The 18,213-nt window shown below is 35.1% G+C and overlaps 1 protein-coding gene across 1 annotated transcript; it reads left to right on the forward strand.

Annotated features, from left to right (window-relative positions):
* Positions 1–2,074: 2,074 nt before the first annotated feature.
* LOC142174601 (uncharacterized) lies at positions 2,075–4,120 on the forward strand. Its single transcript, XM_075240426.1, has 5 exons — positions 2,075–2,464; positions 2,570–2,863; positions 3,092–3,237; positions 3,390–3,465; positions 3,728–4,120. Exons 1-5 carry the CDS (start codon positions 2,075–2,077, stop codon positions 4,118–4,120), a joined length of 1,299 nt encoding a protein of 432 aa, XP_075096527.1.
* Positions 4,121–18,213: the final 14,093 nt, after the last annotated feature.

Here is an 18,213-nt window from a genome sequence, read left to right on the forward strand (position 1 = left end):
GCCTGTCCCGCGAATTTTTTTTTGAATTCTAATCGTTGGGCAATAGCTTCAATTGCAAAAATAGCCGTTCCCAACAGCCAAAAAGGGTAAAAAAAATGCCCCCCCCCCCAAAAAAAAAACACTCCCTCCCCCCAAACTTTTAATATAACCCCTAAGTTTATTAAATTATACTTTGGCCCTATTTTCTACTCTAAATACTTCTATCCTTCTTCATTTTTTCCCACAAAAAATTAATCATCCTCTCTCAAATCTCTTACATTCTATCTATATTATTCTCTCAGTTTTCTTACTATTAATATCAAGTGATAACTTTCAAGTATTTGGGCAAATATTTGGAGAAACTTTCAAGATTCAAATTAATTCGTCAAGTATTTGGAGCAATATTTTGGGCAATTTCTTCAAGTTTCAATATTTAATCACGATGCACTTGTTCCATCTCCTAAATTTAATATATAATTTTGCGTATCATTTTAGTGCTTAATTTTTATGTTTACTTTACGTGTTCTATTTTCGTATTTCATCTGTGAGTTTAATTTTTGTGTTAACTTTTTAAATTTAATTTCGTATTTAAATTATGCCACGTAAAAATGTATTTGGCATGTTTAATAAAAGTAGAAAAAAAATAGTAAAGGTGAAAGTAGTAGTAATCCTAATCCTAGTCCTAATCCTAACCCTTCTCCTAGAATTAGAAAACATACACTACTAAAAAAACCAGGGTTTAGCGACGGACAAAATCTGTAGCTAAACAGAAAAATCCATCGCTAATCTCATTTAGCGACGGATTAGCGACGGATTATCAAAAGATTCTTCTAGCAACGAGCATTTTAGCGACAGATTAGCGACGATGTTCGTAGCTAAATCCAGTTTTTTTTGTAGTGATATAGATGAGATGACTCATGTTGATAAAACTTCATTTTTCCAACCCCTATCCCCCTATGTTATAATATTAATGTCAGAGAACAACTAGATCATGAAACTTTACAAAGACTATTCGGTGATGATATTTTTTCGAGGATGAAGAAAATGAGGATGAAGAAAATGAGGAAGAGAATTAGATGAAATACCCACTAGTCCCGCAACACAAGCTCCAACTCAGAGTCAATCTCGGTCTGGAGTTTTACCCCCTGTACCCCCTGTAAGGGGTAAGCCTAAGGCTGAATGTCCCAAAACATCACTTGTATGAATTTTTTTTTAAACATGATAAAGTCAATCATCGTGCTATATGTGAAAAATGTAAGCAACAATTTGCACACACAAAAATGTAAGCAACAATTTGCTTTTAGCGTGGCATGATTTCAAATTAGAGATCATAGACATGCATTAGCGGAGAACGATCTAGAGATTTCCATATTATTCAGAGATTGGATTAATTCAAAAATAAAAAATCTTGGTTTTGAAAAATTAACCACTAGGGAAGAAGAAGAATACAATGAGATACTTAGCACTGTGAGCGATGACGGCATGGAGCTCATGGAACATCAATCAACAATTCCAATTTCAGAACAATGTCCGAGAGATATTATTGATAAGTTACAAAGAAGCTATATAGGAGCTTATAAATATTAGTATGATAATTTGTAATTGGCTACTAAGAGGCCTAGTTCAAACAGAACCCTTCCTAGAAGGTGGCTACGTAGATTAGGTGCTCTTCAAAGGAATTATATTTGTGTGTGAGGTTTGAAAGTTCTATTAATAAAATAAAAGGCTCTAAGCGTTGATTTTTTTTTATGAATTGTCTTAGTTACTTAATACTTTGAAATTATAACTCTATTATAATTACTAGAATATTGCATTAAAAGTCTTTATTTTAATATTTTATAATTCTTTACTTAGTTTTCTAATTTTTGTTTTAACATTTAAGTTTATTAAATAAGTAAAAAAAGTAGTCGTTGCAAACTTTAAAAACTTAGTCATTGTTAAAAAACTAGACGTTTTATTTTTAAAACTGCACTTAAGGCCCACGAACTCGTCCCGTCTCATCCCATCCCATCCCATCCCATTTGTTAGCGGGACGGGATGGGCCGACCGTTTCGTCCCGTTCCGTTTCGTCCCTTCCCGCCACCGTTCCGCTTAAATGTCATCCCGTCCCATCCCATCCCCTTGGACAACTATAGCTGAGGGTAGACAACTCATGAAGCCTGTTGATAGAGGACATTACTTCACGTATGAGCAATATAGCCAGATACTCAGCCTTCTCAGTAAGGACTCTGGGGAATGTCAAGCAAATACAACATGTAAGGTCATTAGCCTAATGTCTAAATTTGATCAAAAGGACAAAGATTGGTTTGTTGACCCAGGGGCAACTCATCATATTAATTCTAGTCTAGAACTGCTTGAAAATACAAAGAGCATAGATAGGTTCATCAGAGATAAGGTACACTTACCTATATGGGAGAAAGCCGATATTACTCACATTGGTAATACTGGACTATTTGAAAAGGAAGTAGTCAAAAATGTTCTTTATGTACCTAATTTTAGGTTTAACGTATTATCAGTTTCAAAGCTAACCAAAGCACTATCTTACAATGTCAATTTCTTCCCTGACTTCTGTGTATTTCAGTATCTTTAGAATGTTAAGGTGGGTATTGGTAAAGAAAATGGAAGATTGTATGTGCTCAAAGGTGGTAGATTGGCTAACAAAATTAAGGCAATAAATGCAGTGAGCAGAGTGGTTAAAGGATATAGCAGCCTGTGGCATAAGAGGCTAGGTCATCCTTCACTATGTGTCATGAAGAATATGAGAGCCCTACATATTAATACTAGTAGTTTAGCACATAATACCTGTTTTGTATGCCCATTGGCAAAGCAGACAAGATTGAAGTTTCCTCTTAGTGACTCTAGATATAATGTTTTGTTTCACCTTGTACACATGGACTTGTGGGGACCTTATAAAATTCCATCTTTTGATTAAAAATACTACTTCCTTACTATTGTGGATGATCACTCTATGTACACATACATATATTTTCTGCATCTGAAATCTGAGGTCATAGTTGTAATGAAATAGTTTCTAACCATGATTTAGAACCAGTTTGGAACTTCAGTCAAGCTTATTAGATCAGATAATATGACCGAGTTTTTCAATATTTAGTGTGCAGAATTGCTAAATAGCCTTGGCATAATCCATCAAAGCAGTTGTGTCTATATCCCTCAACAGAATGGCATAGTTGAGAGGAAACATAGGCATATTTTGGATATTGCTAGAACATTGAAGCTTCAAGGATCAATACCTATCAAGTATTGGGGCATTTGTGTGAAGAGTGCAGTATACTCAATCAACAGAATGCCTTCTAGTGTTCTAGGGGGCAAGACACCTTTTGAGCTATTATACCACAAGAAGGCATCACTGATGCATTTGAGAGTACTGGGATGTTTGTGCTTTGCAACAGTCTTGCCCAAGGGAGACAAGTTTGCATAAAGGTCAAGGATGTCCGTCTTCATGGGGTATTCAGAGACAAAAAGGAGGTATATACTCCTAGACCTGAAAACCAAATAATTTTTCACATATAGAGATGTGATATTCAGAGAGTCAATGTTTCCTTTTGCTCATAAAAATAGTAATACTTGGCCACAAATTGGAGACACTCATCAGGAGTTGAATTCTTAGGTGTGTTCTCCCCTATACATTGAGACTATGAAGATGAGATCCACAACTAGAACTCAAAATATGCCAGCTGAAGGAGAAGACTCGATCCATCATGAGGAAGTAGTTTAAACTGATCTGCAGGCTCATGAGATGCAAGACACATTAGTGAATAAGGAAGAAACACACAATGGAACAGAAACTGATATCCCACCTGCAGCTCAAGGAAGTGAAGAATATCAAGGAAGCCCACTTCAAACTACAAGTGCACAACATGTTCTAGAATATGATAATGCAAATGCAGAACCACAATATGGTAAAAAGTCCATCAGACAGACCAAAGAGCCTATTTGGATGAAAGATTATGTCATCGGCAAGAAGTCCAACACCTGCAGTTATCCACTTTCAAACTATTTGGCCTATGGAAAGACTACTCCTAGCTATCAGTGCCATCTATCAAAGTTCTCTCAACTAATAGAGCCACAAACATTCAAGGAAGCAGTACGGGATAGTAGATGGGTAGAAGCAATAAAGTAGGAGGTCAAAGACTTGGAAGATAATAAAATATGGAGCACAGCTGACTTACCAAAGGGGAAGAATATAGTGGGCTTAAAATGGGTGTATAAGATCAAGTACAAGTCAAATGGTGAAGTTGAGAGATTCAAGGCAAGGTTGGTTGCAAAAGATTATAGTCAAAGAGAGGGTTTGGACTACCATGGCACCTTCTCACTAGTGGCCAAAATGGTCACTATGAGATCTGTGATAGCATCAACAGCTTCAAGGGGCTGGAGTTTATTTTAAATGGACGTGTACAATGTATTTTTACAAGGTGACTTATTTGAGGAAGTATACATGGAGTTACCAGAAGGGTTCAGGCAACATGGTGAGAAAAAGGTTTGCAAGTTGTTGAAGTCTTTGTATGGGCTCAAACAAGCCTCGAGGCTGTGGAATATCAAATTAACTGAGGCATTACTGAGTGCAGGCTTTGTTCAAAGTCATCATGATTATTCATTATTTTCATTAAGGAAGCAGGATAATCTTGTCATTGTATTAGTATATGTAGATGATCTTCTAATCACAGAAAATAGTGTACAGTTAATTGAACATGCCAAAGCTATTCTGCATCGACAATTCAGAGTCAAGGATTTAGGAGAACTCAAATATTTCTTAGGCATTGAAGTGTTGAGATCCAAGACTGGAATTCTACTAAATCAAAAGAAGTACATATTGGAGTTAATCTCAGAGTTGGGGCTAAGTGGAGCTAAGCCAGCCTCTACACCTCTAGAGGCAAATGTCAAATTAACACCTGCTGAATATGACCAACAAATGGTATTAGAGGTGATGAGTTACTAGAAGACATAAGTTCCTACCAGAGATTAGTGAGTAAGCTCTTATATATTACTATCACTAGACCTGATATTAACTATGCAGTGAACATTAAGCCAATTTATACAAAGGCCTAAGAAGTCTCACTGGAAATCAGCAATGAGAGTTGTAAGGTACTTGAAAGGTGCACCTGGGCAAGCATTTAGATGAGCTTTGGAAATGCAGAAAGACTCACATGCTGGTGTGATTCAGATTGGGCTGCATGTCCCAATACCAGGAGGTCTATCACTGGCTATGTTGTAAAGTTTGGAGATAGCTTAGTGTCATGGAAATCAAAGAAGCAGCAAACTGTATCCAGAAGCTCAGCCGAGGCTGAATATAGGAGCATGGCTGCAGCAGTAGCATAAATAACATGGCTATTGGGGCTATTTAAGGAGTTGGCATTTCATGTTACTTCACCAGTGACAACAAATCAGCCATACAGATTACAAAAAATCCAATCCTACATGAGAGAACAAAGCATATCGAGATTAATTGCCATTTCATTCGAGACAAGACTAAAGAAGGAGTAGTCAAGGCAGTTCATGTGAGTACCAAGGATCAACAAGCACACTAACTAATAAAGGGGCTAGGGATCACACAACACATGCATTTACTTGGCAAGCTTGGTGTGCTCAATTTCTTGCATCCTCCAGCTTGAAGGGGCATGTTCAAATAGATCATGTGCAGCTCACGTGTATTAGTTAGTTAGAATGTTATTTATAGTTGTTAGGTAGTTAATGACAACTGTTAATGAGTTGTGATAGTTTGATAAGTTAATTAGCGGTAGTTGGTGATTAGTATATATGTAGATTGTTAACTAGGGCTGCTCAAAACCTAACCAAAATAGTTAACCGAACTGATTCAATGACTTATTAGCTTATTGGTATCGGATTATCGGGGTAATGGATGGTGAATGGATTGAGATTTTATAATTAACGGCTTAACGGTTTGGAGGCGGATTACTCAATTTTCTTATCGGGTAAATCATTAACCCGTTAAGAATTTTTATATTTACAATTTTGCCCCCTATGCTATTGAAACCCTAAATGGCTAAATCCCTAATTTCCATTTCTAATTCTCAATTGTATGCAGCCACAAGAGGCAGAGAAGTCGTCAGTCTCGTCTCTCTCTTGAACTAAGAATTGAGAAGTCGAAAAATCGAAATCTCAATGATTACTACGTGTATGTCTGTATGAGTAGTCTTGATGGTATTAAAAAAAAAATTAATACGTATATGATAATATGAGTAGTCTTGGACTCTTCAATTAAAAAAATACCGTTTGGTTAGATCTTAGATGGTATTAAAAATTTGGTATTGATTGAATGATTGTTCAAAAAAATTCTATTTCGTTTGGCCGATAAGCTGCCCGATAACCGCCGAATAATTATTAATCCGATATCAATCCCGTTGTCTTATTGGATAGCTATCGGATTACTATATTTGTAATCCGATAACTGTTAAGCCGAATCATTAAGCGCAATTATCACCCGTTAAGCACCCCTATTGTTAACTACTAAATGAGCTAATGAAACAGGTGTCATTTTCAAAGTGCCCCGTTCCCCTCTCTCTCTTGACTCGATTAACGAGCAAGGTGAAAGCTTCATGAAAAATTCTTTAGTTTATCTTAAGAAATTCATTAAAAATATATAAATTGTTAGTAAGGTAGAACCTGATAGCTATAAAGAGACTTTCGAGTGAACTTAACAAATCATTTATTAGAGAAATGGTAGATTGAAAACTAAATAATTAATGTCTTTTTTGAATATTTAAAGTTATATTTTAAAGGATGTGCAGTTAGAACTATCCTTGAAAGTAGTGATACTCCTTTCAGCCTTTCCTATATAATTGGACAAATCGGCTTTATACGACTCCTAAATTCTTGTTTCCATAAATACATGCCGCCTTATTCAACTGCTTACCCTAGGAACTTAGGAGAGGGCCAGCGAATTGAACTGTCCTATTTTAGACTGAACGACATTATTATATATTAGGACCACAAGAAAATGGTAACGTGGCCTTTGAACCTTTGGGGTGGGTGTTGTTTTTGTATTTGCTTTTAGAAGTTGAGATAACTATGATCTAAAAAAGGCATTATGAATTGTACCATATAGGGTTGGAATGACAACAAGTTTTATATCATTACCGAGACAAGATTTCAAGCTTATGAGTTCAAGATTCTAATCGTTTGAAGTTACTGGGTTCTAAATTAATAATTTATACATATTTAATAATTTTTTTTAAGATAAATACAGGGTTCGAACCAAAGCTACTAGATTCGGGCGAACCCTCTCCCGACACTCTAGCTCCACCCCTAATCATTGCCAACAAGGTTTGTAATAGATTGGTGAGTGCTCCTTCATTCTAACTAAATATTTCGTGTTCGAGCAGGGATATGAAAACCACTTTTAATATGGAACGTTTTACTTTCCAATGTGAAATTTTTGTAAGATAGTTTGTTATTGGCAAGTTGGAAGTGAGACGTTTCTTTCTCGTACCGTGCCTGTTAGCCTCGGAACTGATCATTATGAAATAGCGCATAACAGGCACGAGATTGACTCAACAGGCACGAGATTGACTCAATAGGCACGAGATCCTAAAGTTAATTATTTTTAACAGAAAAATCAAATTTATTTGAATTTTAAATTCAAAATTCGAATAAATAGTCGTGTCTGTTTGTGAAACAAGACATCTTTTCTGAAAGGGTCTGTTGGTTGCCTATAAATACACAAGAATTCCAACGAAATGATATAGAAAATCACAAGTGTTATTGCAGGCTTTGTTGTATCCTGAAGAGAATCGTTTTGTATTTTCCCTAAATTAGTATACAAGCGATAACTCTTTAAGGACAGTCGATTTTCACGCCTCAAAGCCAATTTTGTTTATTATTTTATTTCTAACAATCTTAAAGAGTTATTCTGCTATGGAGAAATTGATGTCTGTTGTTGAGAATCCGAAGGAGTTCATCAAACTTGATCGCTTTGATGGAACGAACTTTACCCGTTGGAGAGACAAGATGATATTCTTGTTGTCCGCTCTCAATATCTACTATGTTCTTGATTCTGCCTTGCCTCCGATGCCTGAGCCCACAACAGAAGATTCTGACGTAGTCAAGGAAGAAAGGAAGAAACGAGAACATGATGAACTGTTGTGTCGCGGCCATATTCTGAATACTTTGACAGATCGACTCTATGATCTTTACTGCAATCTGAAGTCGCCAAGAGAGATTTGGACTGCTCTACAAACTGCATACCAGAATGAAAAATGAGGTATTGACAAATTCCTGGCTCTGCAGTACTTTGAATTTAAAATATTTGATACTAGGCCTATAATGGATCAGATTCATGAACTGCAAATCTTAGTATCAAAATTAAGTGATCTTGAAGTTAAAATTTCTGATGCACTTCAAATAGGTACTATTCTTTTGAAATTGCCTTCCTCTTGGAATGACTATAGAAAGAAAATCCTACATTCTATGGATAAAATGACTGTGGAACAATTTCGTACTCACATTCAAATTGAAAGTGAGACTCGTGCTCGTGATGCTATTAGTCAGCCTTCGAGTTCCGTAGTCAATTTTGTCAGTCGGAATGATTCAGGAAGTGGGAACAAACATCTGAAAGTTTCCAAAAAGTCTTCTTTTAAAAAGAGAAAGAACTTTAGTTGTCATCATTGTGGAAAGAAAGGTCATATGATTCGGGACTGCAGATATAGAAAGGCAGGAATAAATTTCAATGCAGGCAATACCGAAAAGTCTGGAAAGATTAAAAAATCTGGAAATTCTGAAAAGGCAAACGTAGTAGAAAATTCTGCCCAAGGACTGGTTGTCATGGTTTCCGCAATGCAAATTGGTATGGTCACAGAGTTGAATGTGGCTACCGCTGCTACAAATACTCAAGACTGGTGGCTAGATTCGGGTGCTACTATTCATGTCTGTTATGACAAGAAGATGTTCAAGACATATGCAGAAGTGCAGGATTCTGAACAAGTCTTGATGGGAAACCATGTTGCGGCAAATGTTGCTGGAAAAGGAAGTATTGAGATTAACTTCACATCTAGCCAGAAGTTGACGTTACTGAATGTGTATCATGTTCTTGATATGAAGAAAAACTTAATGTCCGCTGCTTTGCTGTCAAAGAAAGGTTTCAAGATAGTTATTGAGTCTGATCATGTAATAGTGTCTAAGAATGGAGTTTTTGTTGGAAAAGGCTATAACTGTAACGGCACGTTCAAATTGAGTATTAATGAAATAAATTATGTTTCTGCTTACATCGTTGAGTCTGATTCTTGTTTATGGCATGCTAGACTAGGACATTTAAATTTTATCTCCTTGAATTATATGTCCAAAAATGATTATATCTCATGTAAAACTCAACATATAAAATGTGAAATTTGCATACAAGCAAAGATGACTAAGAAACCATTTCGTAAAGTTGAAAGATCCATAGAACTATTAGATTTAATACATTCAGACTTGTGTGAATTAAATGGAGAATTAACTAGAGGAGGCAAAAGATATTTTATTATTTTTATAGACGACTTCTCTAGATTTACATATGTTTACCTACTTAGAACTAAGGACGAAGCTTTTCAAAAGTTTAAAGAATACAAGTCTGTTGTGGAAAATCAAAGGAGTAGGAAAATTAAAATTATTCGAAGTGATAGAGGCGGAGAATATTTTCCTAACGAATTTAATAAGTTCTGTGAAGAGCATGACCTAATACATCAAATGAGTGCCCCTTATACTCCTCAACAAAATGGGTTAGCGGAAAGAAAAAATAGAATTTTGGTGGATATGGTTAATGTTATGTTACTTAATGCACATCTCCCACATAATTTATGGGGTGAAGCACTACTAACTGCATGTTATATTTTAAATAGAGTACCTTCAAAAAGTATGCATATTTCGCCTTATGAATTTTGGAATGGTAGAAAACCAAATTTAAATTATTTTAAAGTGTGGGGGTGTATATCCTATTATAGAGTACCTGACCATCAAAGAACAAAATTGGGTCCTAAAGGAATTAAAAGTGTTTTTGTAGGATATGCACAACACTCCAAAGCTTATAGACTGCTAGATCTAGAATCTAATGTTATTATAGAATCTATACATGTTGAATTTATTGAAAATAGATTTATAAATGACAATGTTGATGAAATGACTGAAATAAATGGAAAACGTATTGATGCTAATAAATTGTCGTTTTCTGAAATTATTACAACTAAGGAAAGAAGTGATGATATTCAGATAGAACCAAGGAAAAGCCAAAGAATAAGAAAAGAAAAACATCTTGGTTCTGATTTTATTTCTTCACAATCTATAGTATTTCTTGTTGAAGGAGATAGGACAAACGTTTGTAATCAAATTCCAATTGTATTAAATGTTGAAGAAGACCCAAAGACGTTTCAAGAAGCAATGTCTTCTAGAGACGCTGCTTTTTGGAAAGAGGCCATTAATGATGAAATGGACTCAATTATATCCAACAACACTTGGGTTTTGGTTGATCTTCCTCTTGGATCAAAACCTATAGGTTGTAAGTGGGTCTTTAGGAGAAAGTACAATACAAATGGTTCTGTCCAAACCTTCAAAGCAAGATTAGTTGCAAAAGGTTTCACTCAAAAGGAAGGCATAGACTATTTTGATACATATGCTCCTGTTGCAAGAATAACATCCATTAGAGTCCTTTTATCCTTGGCCTCTATCTATGATCTTTACGTACATCAAATGGATGTTAAAACAGCCTTTTTAAATGGGAACCTTAGTGAAGAAATATATATGCAACAACCTGAAGGTTTTGTTCTTCCGGAAAACGAGAAGAAAGTTTGTAAATTGATAAAGTCTCTTTATGGTCTTAAACAAGCGCCTAAACAGTGGCATGAAAGATTTGATAGTGTAATACTATCAACCGGATTCGTACATAATAATGCAGACAAGTGCATTTACTCTAAATTTACAAAAGAATATGGAGTAATAATTTGTTTATATGTCGATGACATGCTGATTTTTGGTACGAATCTACAAGGAATTACCGAGACCAAGAAGTATCTAACCTCAGTTTTTAAAATGAAGGATTTAAATGAAGTTGATACTATTTTGGGAATCAAGGTCAAAAGAGATAACAAGCAAGTGACTTTGTCACAAGCACATTATATAGATAAAATCCTTACTAAATTCAGTCATTTAGGAATAAAGGGGTATAATACTCCTTATGATTCTAGTGTTAAGCTAACTGCAAATACTGGAAGAGCAGTAGCATAGTTGGAGTAATGCAAGTGCGATAGGTAGTATGATGTATGCAATGCATTGCACTAGACCCGACATTGCATTTGCTGTTTGTAAACTTTCAAGGTTTACCAGTAATCCAAGTAATGATCATTGGAAAGCAATAAGTAGAGTACTTGGATATTTAAAATATACAAAGCACTTAGGCATTTGCTCTAATGGTTTTCCTAATGTATTAGAGGGATATTCTGATGCAAGTTGGATTACAAGTGTTAATGATAATAAATCCACATCAGGATGGATATTTACTCTAGGCGGTGGAGCTATTAGTTGGGCATCCAAGAAACAAACATGTATTTCCCATTCTACTATGGAATCTGAATTTATTGCATTAGCAGCTGCTGGAAAAGAAGCAGAATGGCTGAGGAATATGTTACTTGATATAAAGTTGTGGCCACAACCTATGCCAGCCATTTTCATATTCTATGATAGTGAGACTACAATGTGTGTTGCTCACAATAAAATATATAATGGGAAATCGAGACATATAAGCTTGAGACATGCTTATATAAGAGAATTAATTACAAATGGAGCTATAGCTATAATATATGTGAGATCAAATAAGAATTTGGCTGATCCACTTACGAAGCCATTAGGTAGAGATGTAGTACAACAAACTTGTGGAGGGATGGGGCTGAGACCCTTAAATTAAATACAAGGAATAGGAATCCCACTTTGAGTTAGTATACACTCTAACAATATAAGTTCAATGGGTAATAACAAGTTACTTGTATTGTTTAAGCACTGATCTCCTCTTTAGGGGCCCTAATTCTATTGTACTACTTACTGTTATATGAGGAGTTAAGGAGTTGTTAAATGCTTGTTATAACAGGGGCATAAAGACAAACTCCAAAGTGCATATTGTTACATGAAGAGGTTGATTAATCTTAATGGAATTATTAATGTCTGGAGTAACAGGGACATATTAACTAATTCCACCTATATGAATATTGAAGTGGTGCCGCTTCTAGCAAGATTTAAAGGGTTGATCTTGTAAATATTCATGAATTCAAGATGAGCACATGGCCGTAAACGTGCTAAAGCGAATACTGGATTTTCTAAGCTACTAGATAACACTGTGTGTGTGGTACTTTCGGTTTTGGCACAAGGATTTGTGGTTCAAATCTTAAGATACCATTAACTTCGTCAAAACTTTAATATACTTACACTAAAGGAAAGTTCAAATCTGTAAAAGATACTTTCAATTATTCACAAGTGTTATGAAGTGAAATAACAAACTAGTGGGGGATTGTAAGATAGTTTGTTATTGGCAAGTTGGAAGTGGGACGTTTCTTTCTCGTACCGTGCCTGTTAGCCTCGGAACTGATCATTATGAAATAGCGCATAACAAGCACGAGATTGACTTAACATGCACGAGATTGACTCAATAGGCACTAGATCCTAAAGTTAATTATTTTTAACAGAAAAATCAAATTTATTTGAATTTTAAATTCAAAATTCGAATAAATAGTCGTGTTTGTTTGTGAAACAAGACATCTTTTCTGAAAGGGTCTGTTGGTTGCCTATAAATACACAAGAATTCCAACGAAATGATATAGAAAATCACAAGTGTTATTGCAGACTTTGTTGTATCTTGAAGAGAATCGTTTTGTATTTTCCCTAAATTAGTATACAGGTGATAACTCTTTAAGGACAGTCGATTTTCACGTCTCAAGGCCAATTTTGTTTATTATTTTTTTAACAATTTTCCGGTGCGAACTAGAATTTAATCGGCCCCTAGTAATGCAGGTATCGACCGAGTGAAAACTTTTGATAAAGAAATGGGAAAAAAAACTTAAACTTTCCATTTACTTCTGCCTTTTTTGTTTAGCTCCTTTAGTTTACCAAAAGTCATTTTATGTGTGGTCTTGAATCAGAATCCTTTGAAGCATACATTTATTCCACAACGCTTTTGGCCAAATACATTTGCACCTCGCACTGGAATTTCAGGGGATGAACCAATTTCCATTCTTAGTAACAAATAACAAATGATATGGTTTTCAAGGACAATAATTTCTTTATTCTGTCTCCTCGTATGCTTATTTGATGTATGTAGTTTTAACTCAAGTCCTTGATTCAGATTCCTGTTTTATAGTACTAGCCAATTCCGTGCGCCTGCCAAACAGCAGACATATCTTGTCATTTTGAATTGGGAAAAATGCCAAAATTGTACCTATACTTTGAATAATTAGTCATGTTTATACTCGTTTCTACTTTTCGTCTAAAATTGTCCCCACCATTAATAAAGTAGATAAAATCACCCCAACTTAGACAGATTTCCATCGTAGCAATGGGACAGATCACTTAAACTGCCAACTGGGCAATTATCAGCCCAAATTTTAAACCCCGTGCCCATTTCTTTGACCCAACTATTCTAACCCGTTAGCCTACCACATGTCCGGTCACATGGCTATCTTAACCCACCTTTTTAAACCAACCTCCCTCCTTTCTCGTTTACCTCCTCTTCTCTTTCTTCTTCATTAATGGCTACCTCTCCTCTTTCATAGAACCGAGAACATATTTTTAATGATAGAGAAGAATAGCTGGGCCAACATCAGTCAACAAATATTATATTAAGTAAAGCAATCATAAACATACAAGAAGATATCATTAATCCCCTTCTCTCTTTTTTTTCTTTTTCCAGTAATCGTTTTTTCTTCTTTCTAATTTTTTGTTAATTCTTTAGGTGCCATAAATTGCTTAGAGGAGCGAATGCCTCCTCCATTACCTCAAACCTTCCCACTCTCTCTTTTTTTAGTCCTTTATGTGCCATAAGTTGTATCCTCGCCGTCGACCACCACGGCAAATGGTATGAATCTGAAAAATTTATCATAAATCTAGCAATTTTCAAACAATATAGCATCATCACCCTTTTTGTATCTATATCTATCTGGTTGTCGTTTTTGATGTCGAAAAAAAACTCTGATTTCGCCTGTTACATGATTGATTCTTGTAATGAAATAGGTAAAGAAAAAAGTTGTGAAATAGGTCTAGAAGAAAAAAAAAAGGTTTAAAAAAACAAAGTAAATTAGTGGCTGAAAATGGAAAAGAAGAAGAACACGTTGGTTGTGGTGGTGGTGAAATGGAGAAGACGAAATTAGATGGAGATGATTTTCTTTTTTTCTTTTTTATTATTTTTTACTTAAGTAATGTTGAGCTAAAATTTTCATAATCTAACCTATGGGTTCTAAGAAAGAGGAGAGGTAGCCAAAATTAATGGGCACGGGTTTTTGGGTCAAAGAAATGGGCACGGGCCTTTTAAAATTTGGGGTGATAATTGCCCTTAAGTGGTGGGTTACATTGCCACGTTCGAAAACAATTCTAAACGGAAAGTAAAAACGGATATAAATATGATTAATTATCCAAAGTATAAGTACAATTTTGGCCTTTTTCCCTTTTGAATTTGTATGTACAAACTTTTACAACTTACTATTCCAAATTTATGTAGGATGTGGCAACTACTAATCCATATATATTACTATTTGTCTTTTAAAGAAAAGATACCACATTTCTTTATTCAACTGAAAGATAACACTTTGGACCAATAATCCTTGTCTTTATAGGTGAATAACGATCAAGTTCTCTAGTTAAATCCCATCATTGACAAATACAACCATAATAACGCAATAGTAAGACTTATTTTAGATTTAAAAAAATCACTTATATGATAGTCAAACTATATTTAGATATTCCAATGGCTTTTTTCATCCTTATAATTAGAATTCCGTCGTTCGTAATTCCAAAAACTCTGTTAATTCTTTTCCGTTATTTCTTGTTTCCATGCACCATTCATCGTTCTTACATATATGCATGAATCTTTTAAACATGGTGGTCCTCAATCTCATGCATGATACTTCTCACAAAGGTACAGTGGAACTTGACAAAATTGCACTCTCTTCTAGTACCTCGTCAGTTGTCATAATTTATTTATTTTTTGTCAAAGGGAAAATTATATATATTAAGAATTACATTACAGAGTAGTGGTCAGATGGGGGTACTTAATCCTCCTAAAACAGACATGTTTTGTTCCGGTGTATCAATATTACATGTCAAAAATTGTTTGATTACTTCAGTTCCTAGGACGTCTGCCCAAAATATATCATTTGCAAGCACCGGAGCAACTGCTAGCATAGTAGTTCTTCCCAAATATTTTGATTTTGCTGCTTCCTTGGCCAGTGCATCGGCCACTCTATTCTGCTCCCTGTAACTGTGTCTCACCACTACAGTACTGTCCATCCTTTGGATCAACAACCTGCATTCACATATAATAGGATCATAAGTTATATATTGCCTGTGAATAGCAGTCTTATTACCTTTGCCGAGTGTGTTTTGAGGCCCTTTAGCAAAGTATTTAATTCTGTCATTGTGTTGGTGTGTGGCATGTTTTCCATATATGTGATTATTGAATCAATTACACAGAAATGAGAAGTGAATGACAAGAAGAGTTGCAGAAGAGAAGAAGGAGAGATAGAGGAGGAAGAAGCATTAGTTAATTCATTATTCAAAAGTGATGATCTTAGTGTTACAAAACTAGTATATATATATATATACTAGTTTAGCTAATATTTAACTAACTAATTAGGCTTAACAACCTTCTAACAAACTAATGAATCCTAACTACTTCTTGTGTATTGACTAAGCTACGCTTTGTTATTAATTATGTAATATCATTTCCTACACTCCCCCTCAAGCTAGGTGGTGCAAAAATATTATAAACTCCTAGCTTGGAGTTGAGGTATCCATATTGAACTTTGTTGAGTCCTTTTGTCAAGATGTCTGCTGGTTGTTCTCTAGTAGGAATGTACTTAGTTGTAATAAGCCCTTGTAGTATCTTCTCTCGAATGAAATGACAATCAATTTCGATGTGTTTGGTTCTTTCATGATACACAGGTTTGGCTGCAATTTGCGTTGCTGCTTTACTATCACTGTAAATATCAACTGGCAATTTGATTTGACAATCAACTTCTTTCAGTAATCTAATTATCTAAATTAGTTCTGCTATTGTAGCTACAATACTTTGATATTCAGCCTCTGTAGAACTTCTTGAAATAATGGTTTGTTTCTTGGATTTCCAAGAAACTAATGAATCCCCAAGTTTAATCATATAGCCTGTAACAGACTTTCTGGTATGAGGACATGAGGCCCAGTCAGCATCGCAAAATCCCATAATAGTATTATTTATGTTGCTAGATAATAGAACACCTTGACCAGGTTATTTTTTTCAAATATTTTACTATTCTGAGAGCTGCTTCCATATGAGATTTTTTGGGATTCTGCATAAATTGACTAAGAGTTTGAACACAAAATGCTATATCTGGACGAGTTATAGTAATGTATAGCTACTTACCTATCAACCTTTGATAAGGAGTGTGATCTTCTAATTCTTTGTCTTCAGTATTAACTTCAGACTTAGTAGTCTTAGTGCTGTCATTATACTCCTTTGTTGTAAGCTTTACATTGTAATCTAGGGTTGTAATAGCTGGTTTAGCAGCTCCTAGTCCAGTTTCAGATATAAGTTCCAAAGCGTACTTCCTTTGATGCATTAAAATTCCTTGCTTTGTTCTGGCAAACTCAATGCCTAAGAAATACTTTAGCTCTCCTAAATCTTTCATTTTTAATGCTTTTTGAAAGGATGCTTTGGTGTTTTGTATCAAGTTAAGGTTGTCACATGTGATGAGTATGTCATCAACATTTACCAATACTATAGTTGTGCCTTCTGAAGTCTTTTTGAAAAATAAAGAATGATCAAATTGACTCTGTTGAAATGTATATCCCAATAGAGCCTTTGCTAATTGAGCATTCCATTGCCTTGGAGCCTGTTTTAAACCATATAAGGATTTAACTAGTCGACACACTGATTGCTTCTCCCCCTGATTGTTAAAGCCTTGTGGAATCTGCAAATATATGTCATCATCAAAGTCACCTTGTAAGAAGGCATTATATATATCCATTTGATGTATATGCCACTATTTTTGTACAACAATGGAAAGTATTGTTCTGATTGTTTTCATTTTGACTATTGGACTAAATGTTTATTGGTAGTCAATGTCTTCTTGTTAACTAAATCCCTTAGCCACTAATCTGGCTTTAAACCTTTCAACTTCTCCTGATGCTTTATATTTGATCTTATAGATCCATTTGCATCCTATGGGATGTTTCCCTTCTGGTAATTTGACAATGTCCCACGTGTGATTATCTTCCAATGCTTTAATTTCTGCCTTCATTTCTTCTATCCACATGGGATCTTGATAGCTTCTGAATAGTTGGTAGGCTCTATTACTGAAGATATAGATGTTGTATAGGCTTGGTATTTGAGTGATATATTTCATAGCTGACATACTTACACAATGCATAGGGTGTGTCTTGATGTATGTTTAGAGACAAAATCTTGGAGCCAAAGAGGTGGCCTTTTATCTCTTTGAGACTTTCTGAGCTCATTTTGATTGGTAGAGTTGATATGAGAATGAGGAATAGATGAAGATATACCTAGTTGTTGAGACTCAATGAGTTGATCTAGTTGACTTGATTCACTTTGTTGATCCAAGTATTCTGTTTCAAGACTAACTTCATTTGACTGACAAAATAGATCAGGAGATGCATCACCATGATCTTGAGATATTTCAGTTGTTGTTTGAGTTAGATCTGTGAGTGGTTGATTTCTTGTCTCATAGAATAGTTTTTGAACATTGCTATCTTGAGGGAATAATGTAGAGATAGACTTTTCTGGATTCTATTTGAATGGGAATATGCCTTCCCTGAAGCTGACATCTCTACTTACAAGAAAAGACTTGTTTTCTAAATCATATAGCAAGTATCCTTTTTTGTTCAGTTGAGTATCCCATGTGAACTGTCAATTTGGATCTAGGCATTAATTTGTCATGCTGCTGAATTATCTTTGCATAAGCCAAACACCCTAGTACTCTAAGATGATTTAGATTAGGCTTCTTACCAAACAGTCTCTCATAAGGTGTCTGATTATAT

Source organism: Nicotiana tabacum, chromosome 20 (assembly GCF_000715075.1).
Source record: "Nicotiana tabacum cultivar K326 chromosome 20, ASM71507v2, whole genome shotgun sequence".
Classification (NCBI taxonomy): domain Eukaryota; kingdom Viridiplantae; phylum Streptophyta; class Magnoliopsida; order Solanales; family Solanaceae; genus Nicotiana; species Nicotiana tabacum.

What these genes read in the sequence shown, in the direction of transcription:
- LOC142174601 (XM_075240426.1), top strand. Translation starts at nt 2,075, where the DNA reads ATGTCATCCCGTCCCATCCCATCCCCTTGGACAACTATAGCTGAGGGT. An exon ending in TAGTCAAAAATGTTCTTTAT is followed by an intron (nt 2,465 to 2,569) that starts GTACCTAATTTT and finishes CAGTATCTTTAG; the next exon opens with AATGTTAAGGTGGGTATTGG. An exon ending in CAAGGATCAATACCTATCAA is followed by an intron (nt 3,238 to 3,389) that starts GTATTGGGGCAT and finishes GCTTTGCAACAG; the next exon opens with TCTTGCCCAAGGGAGACAAG.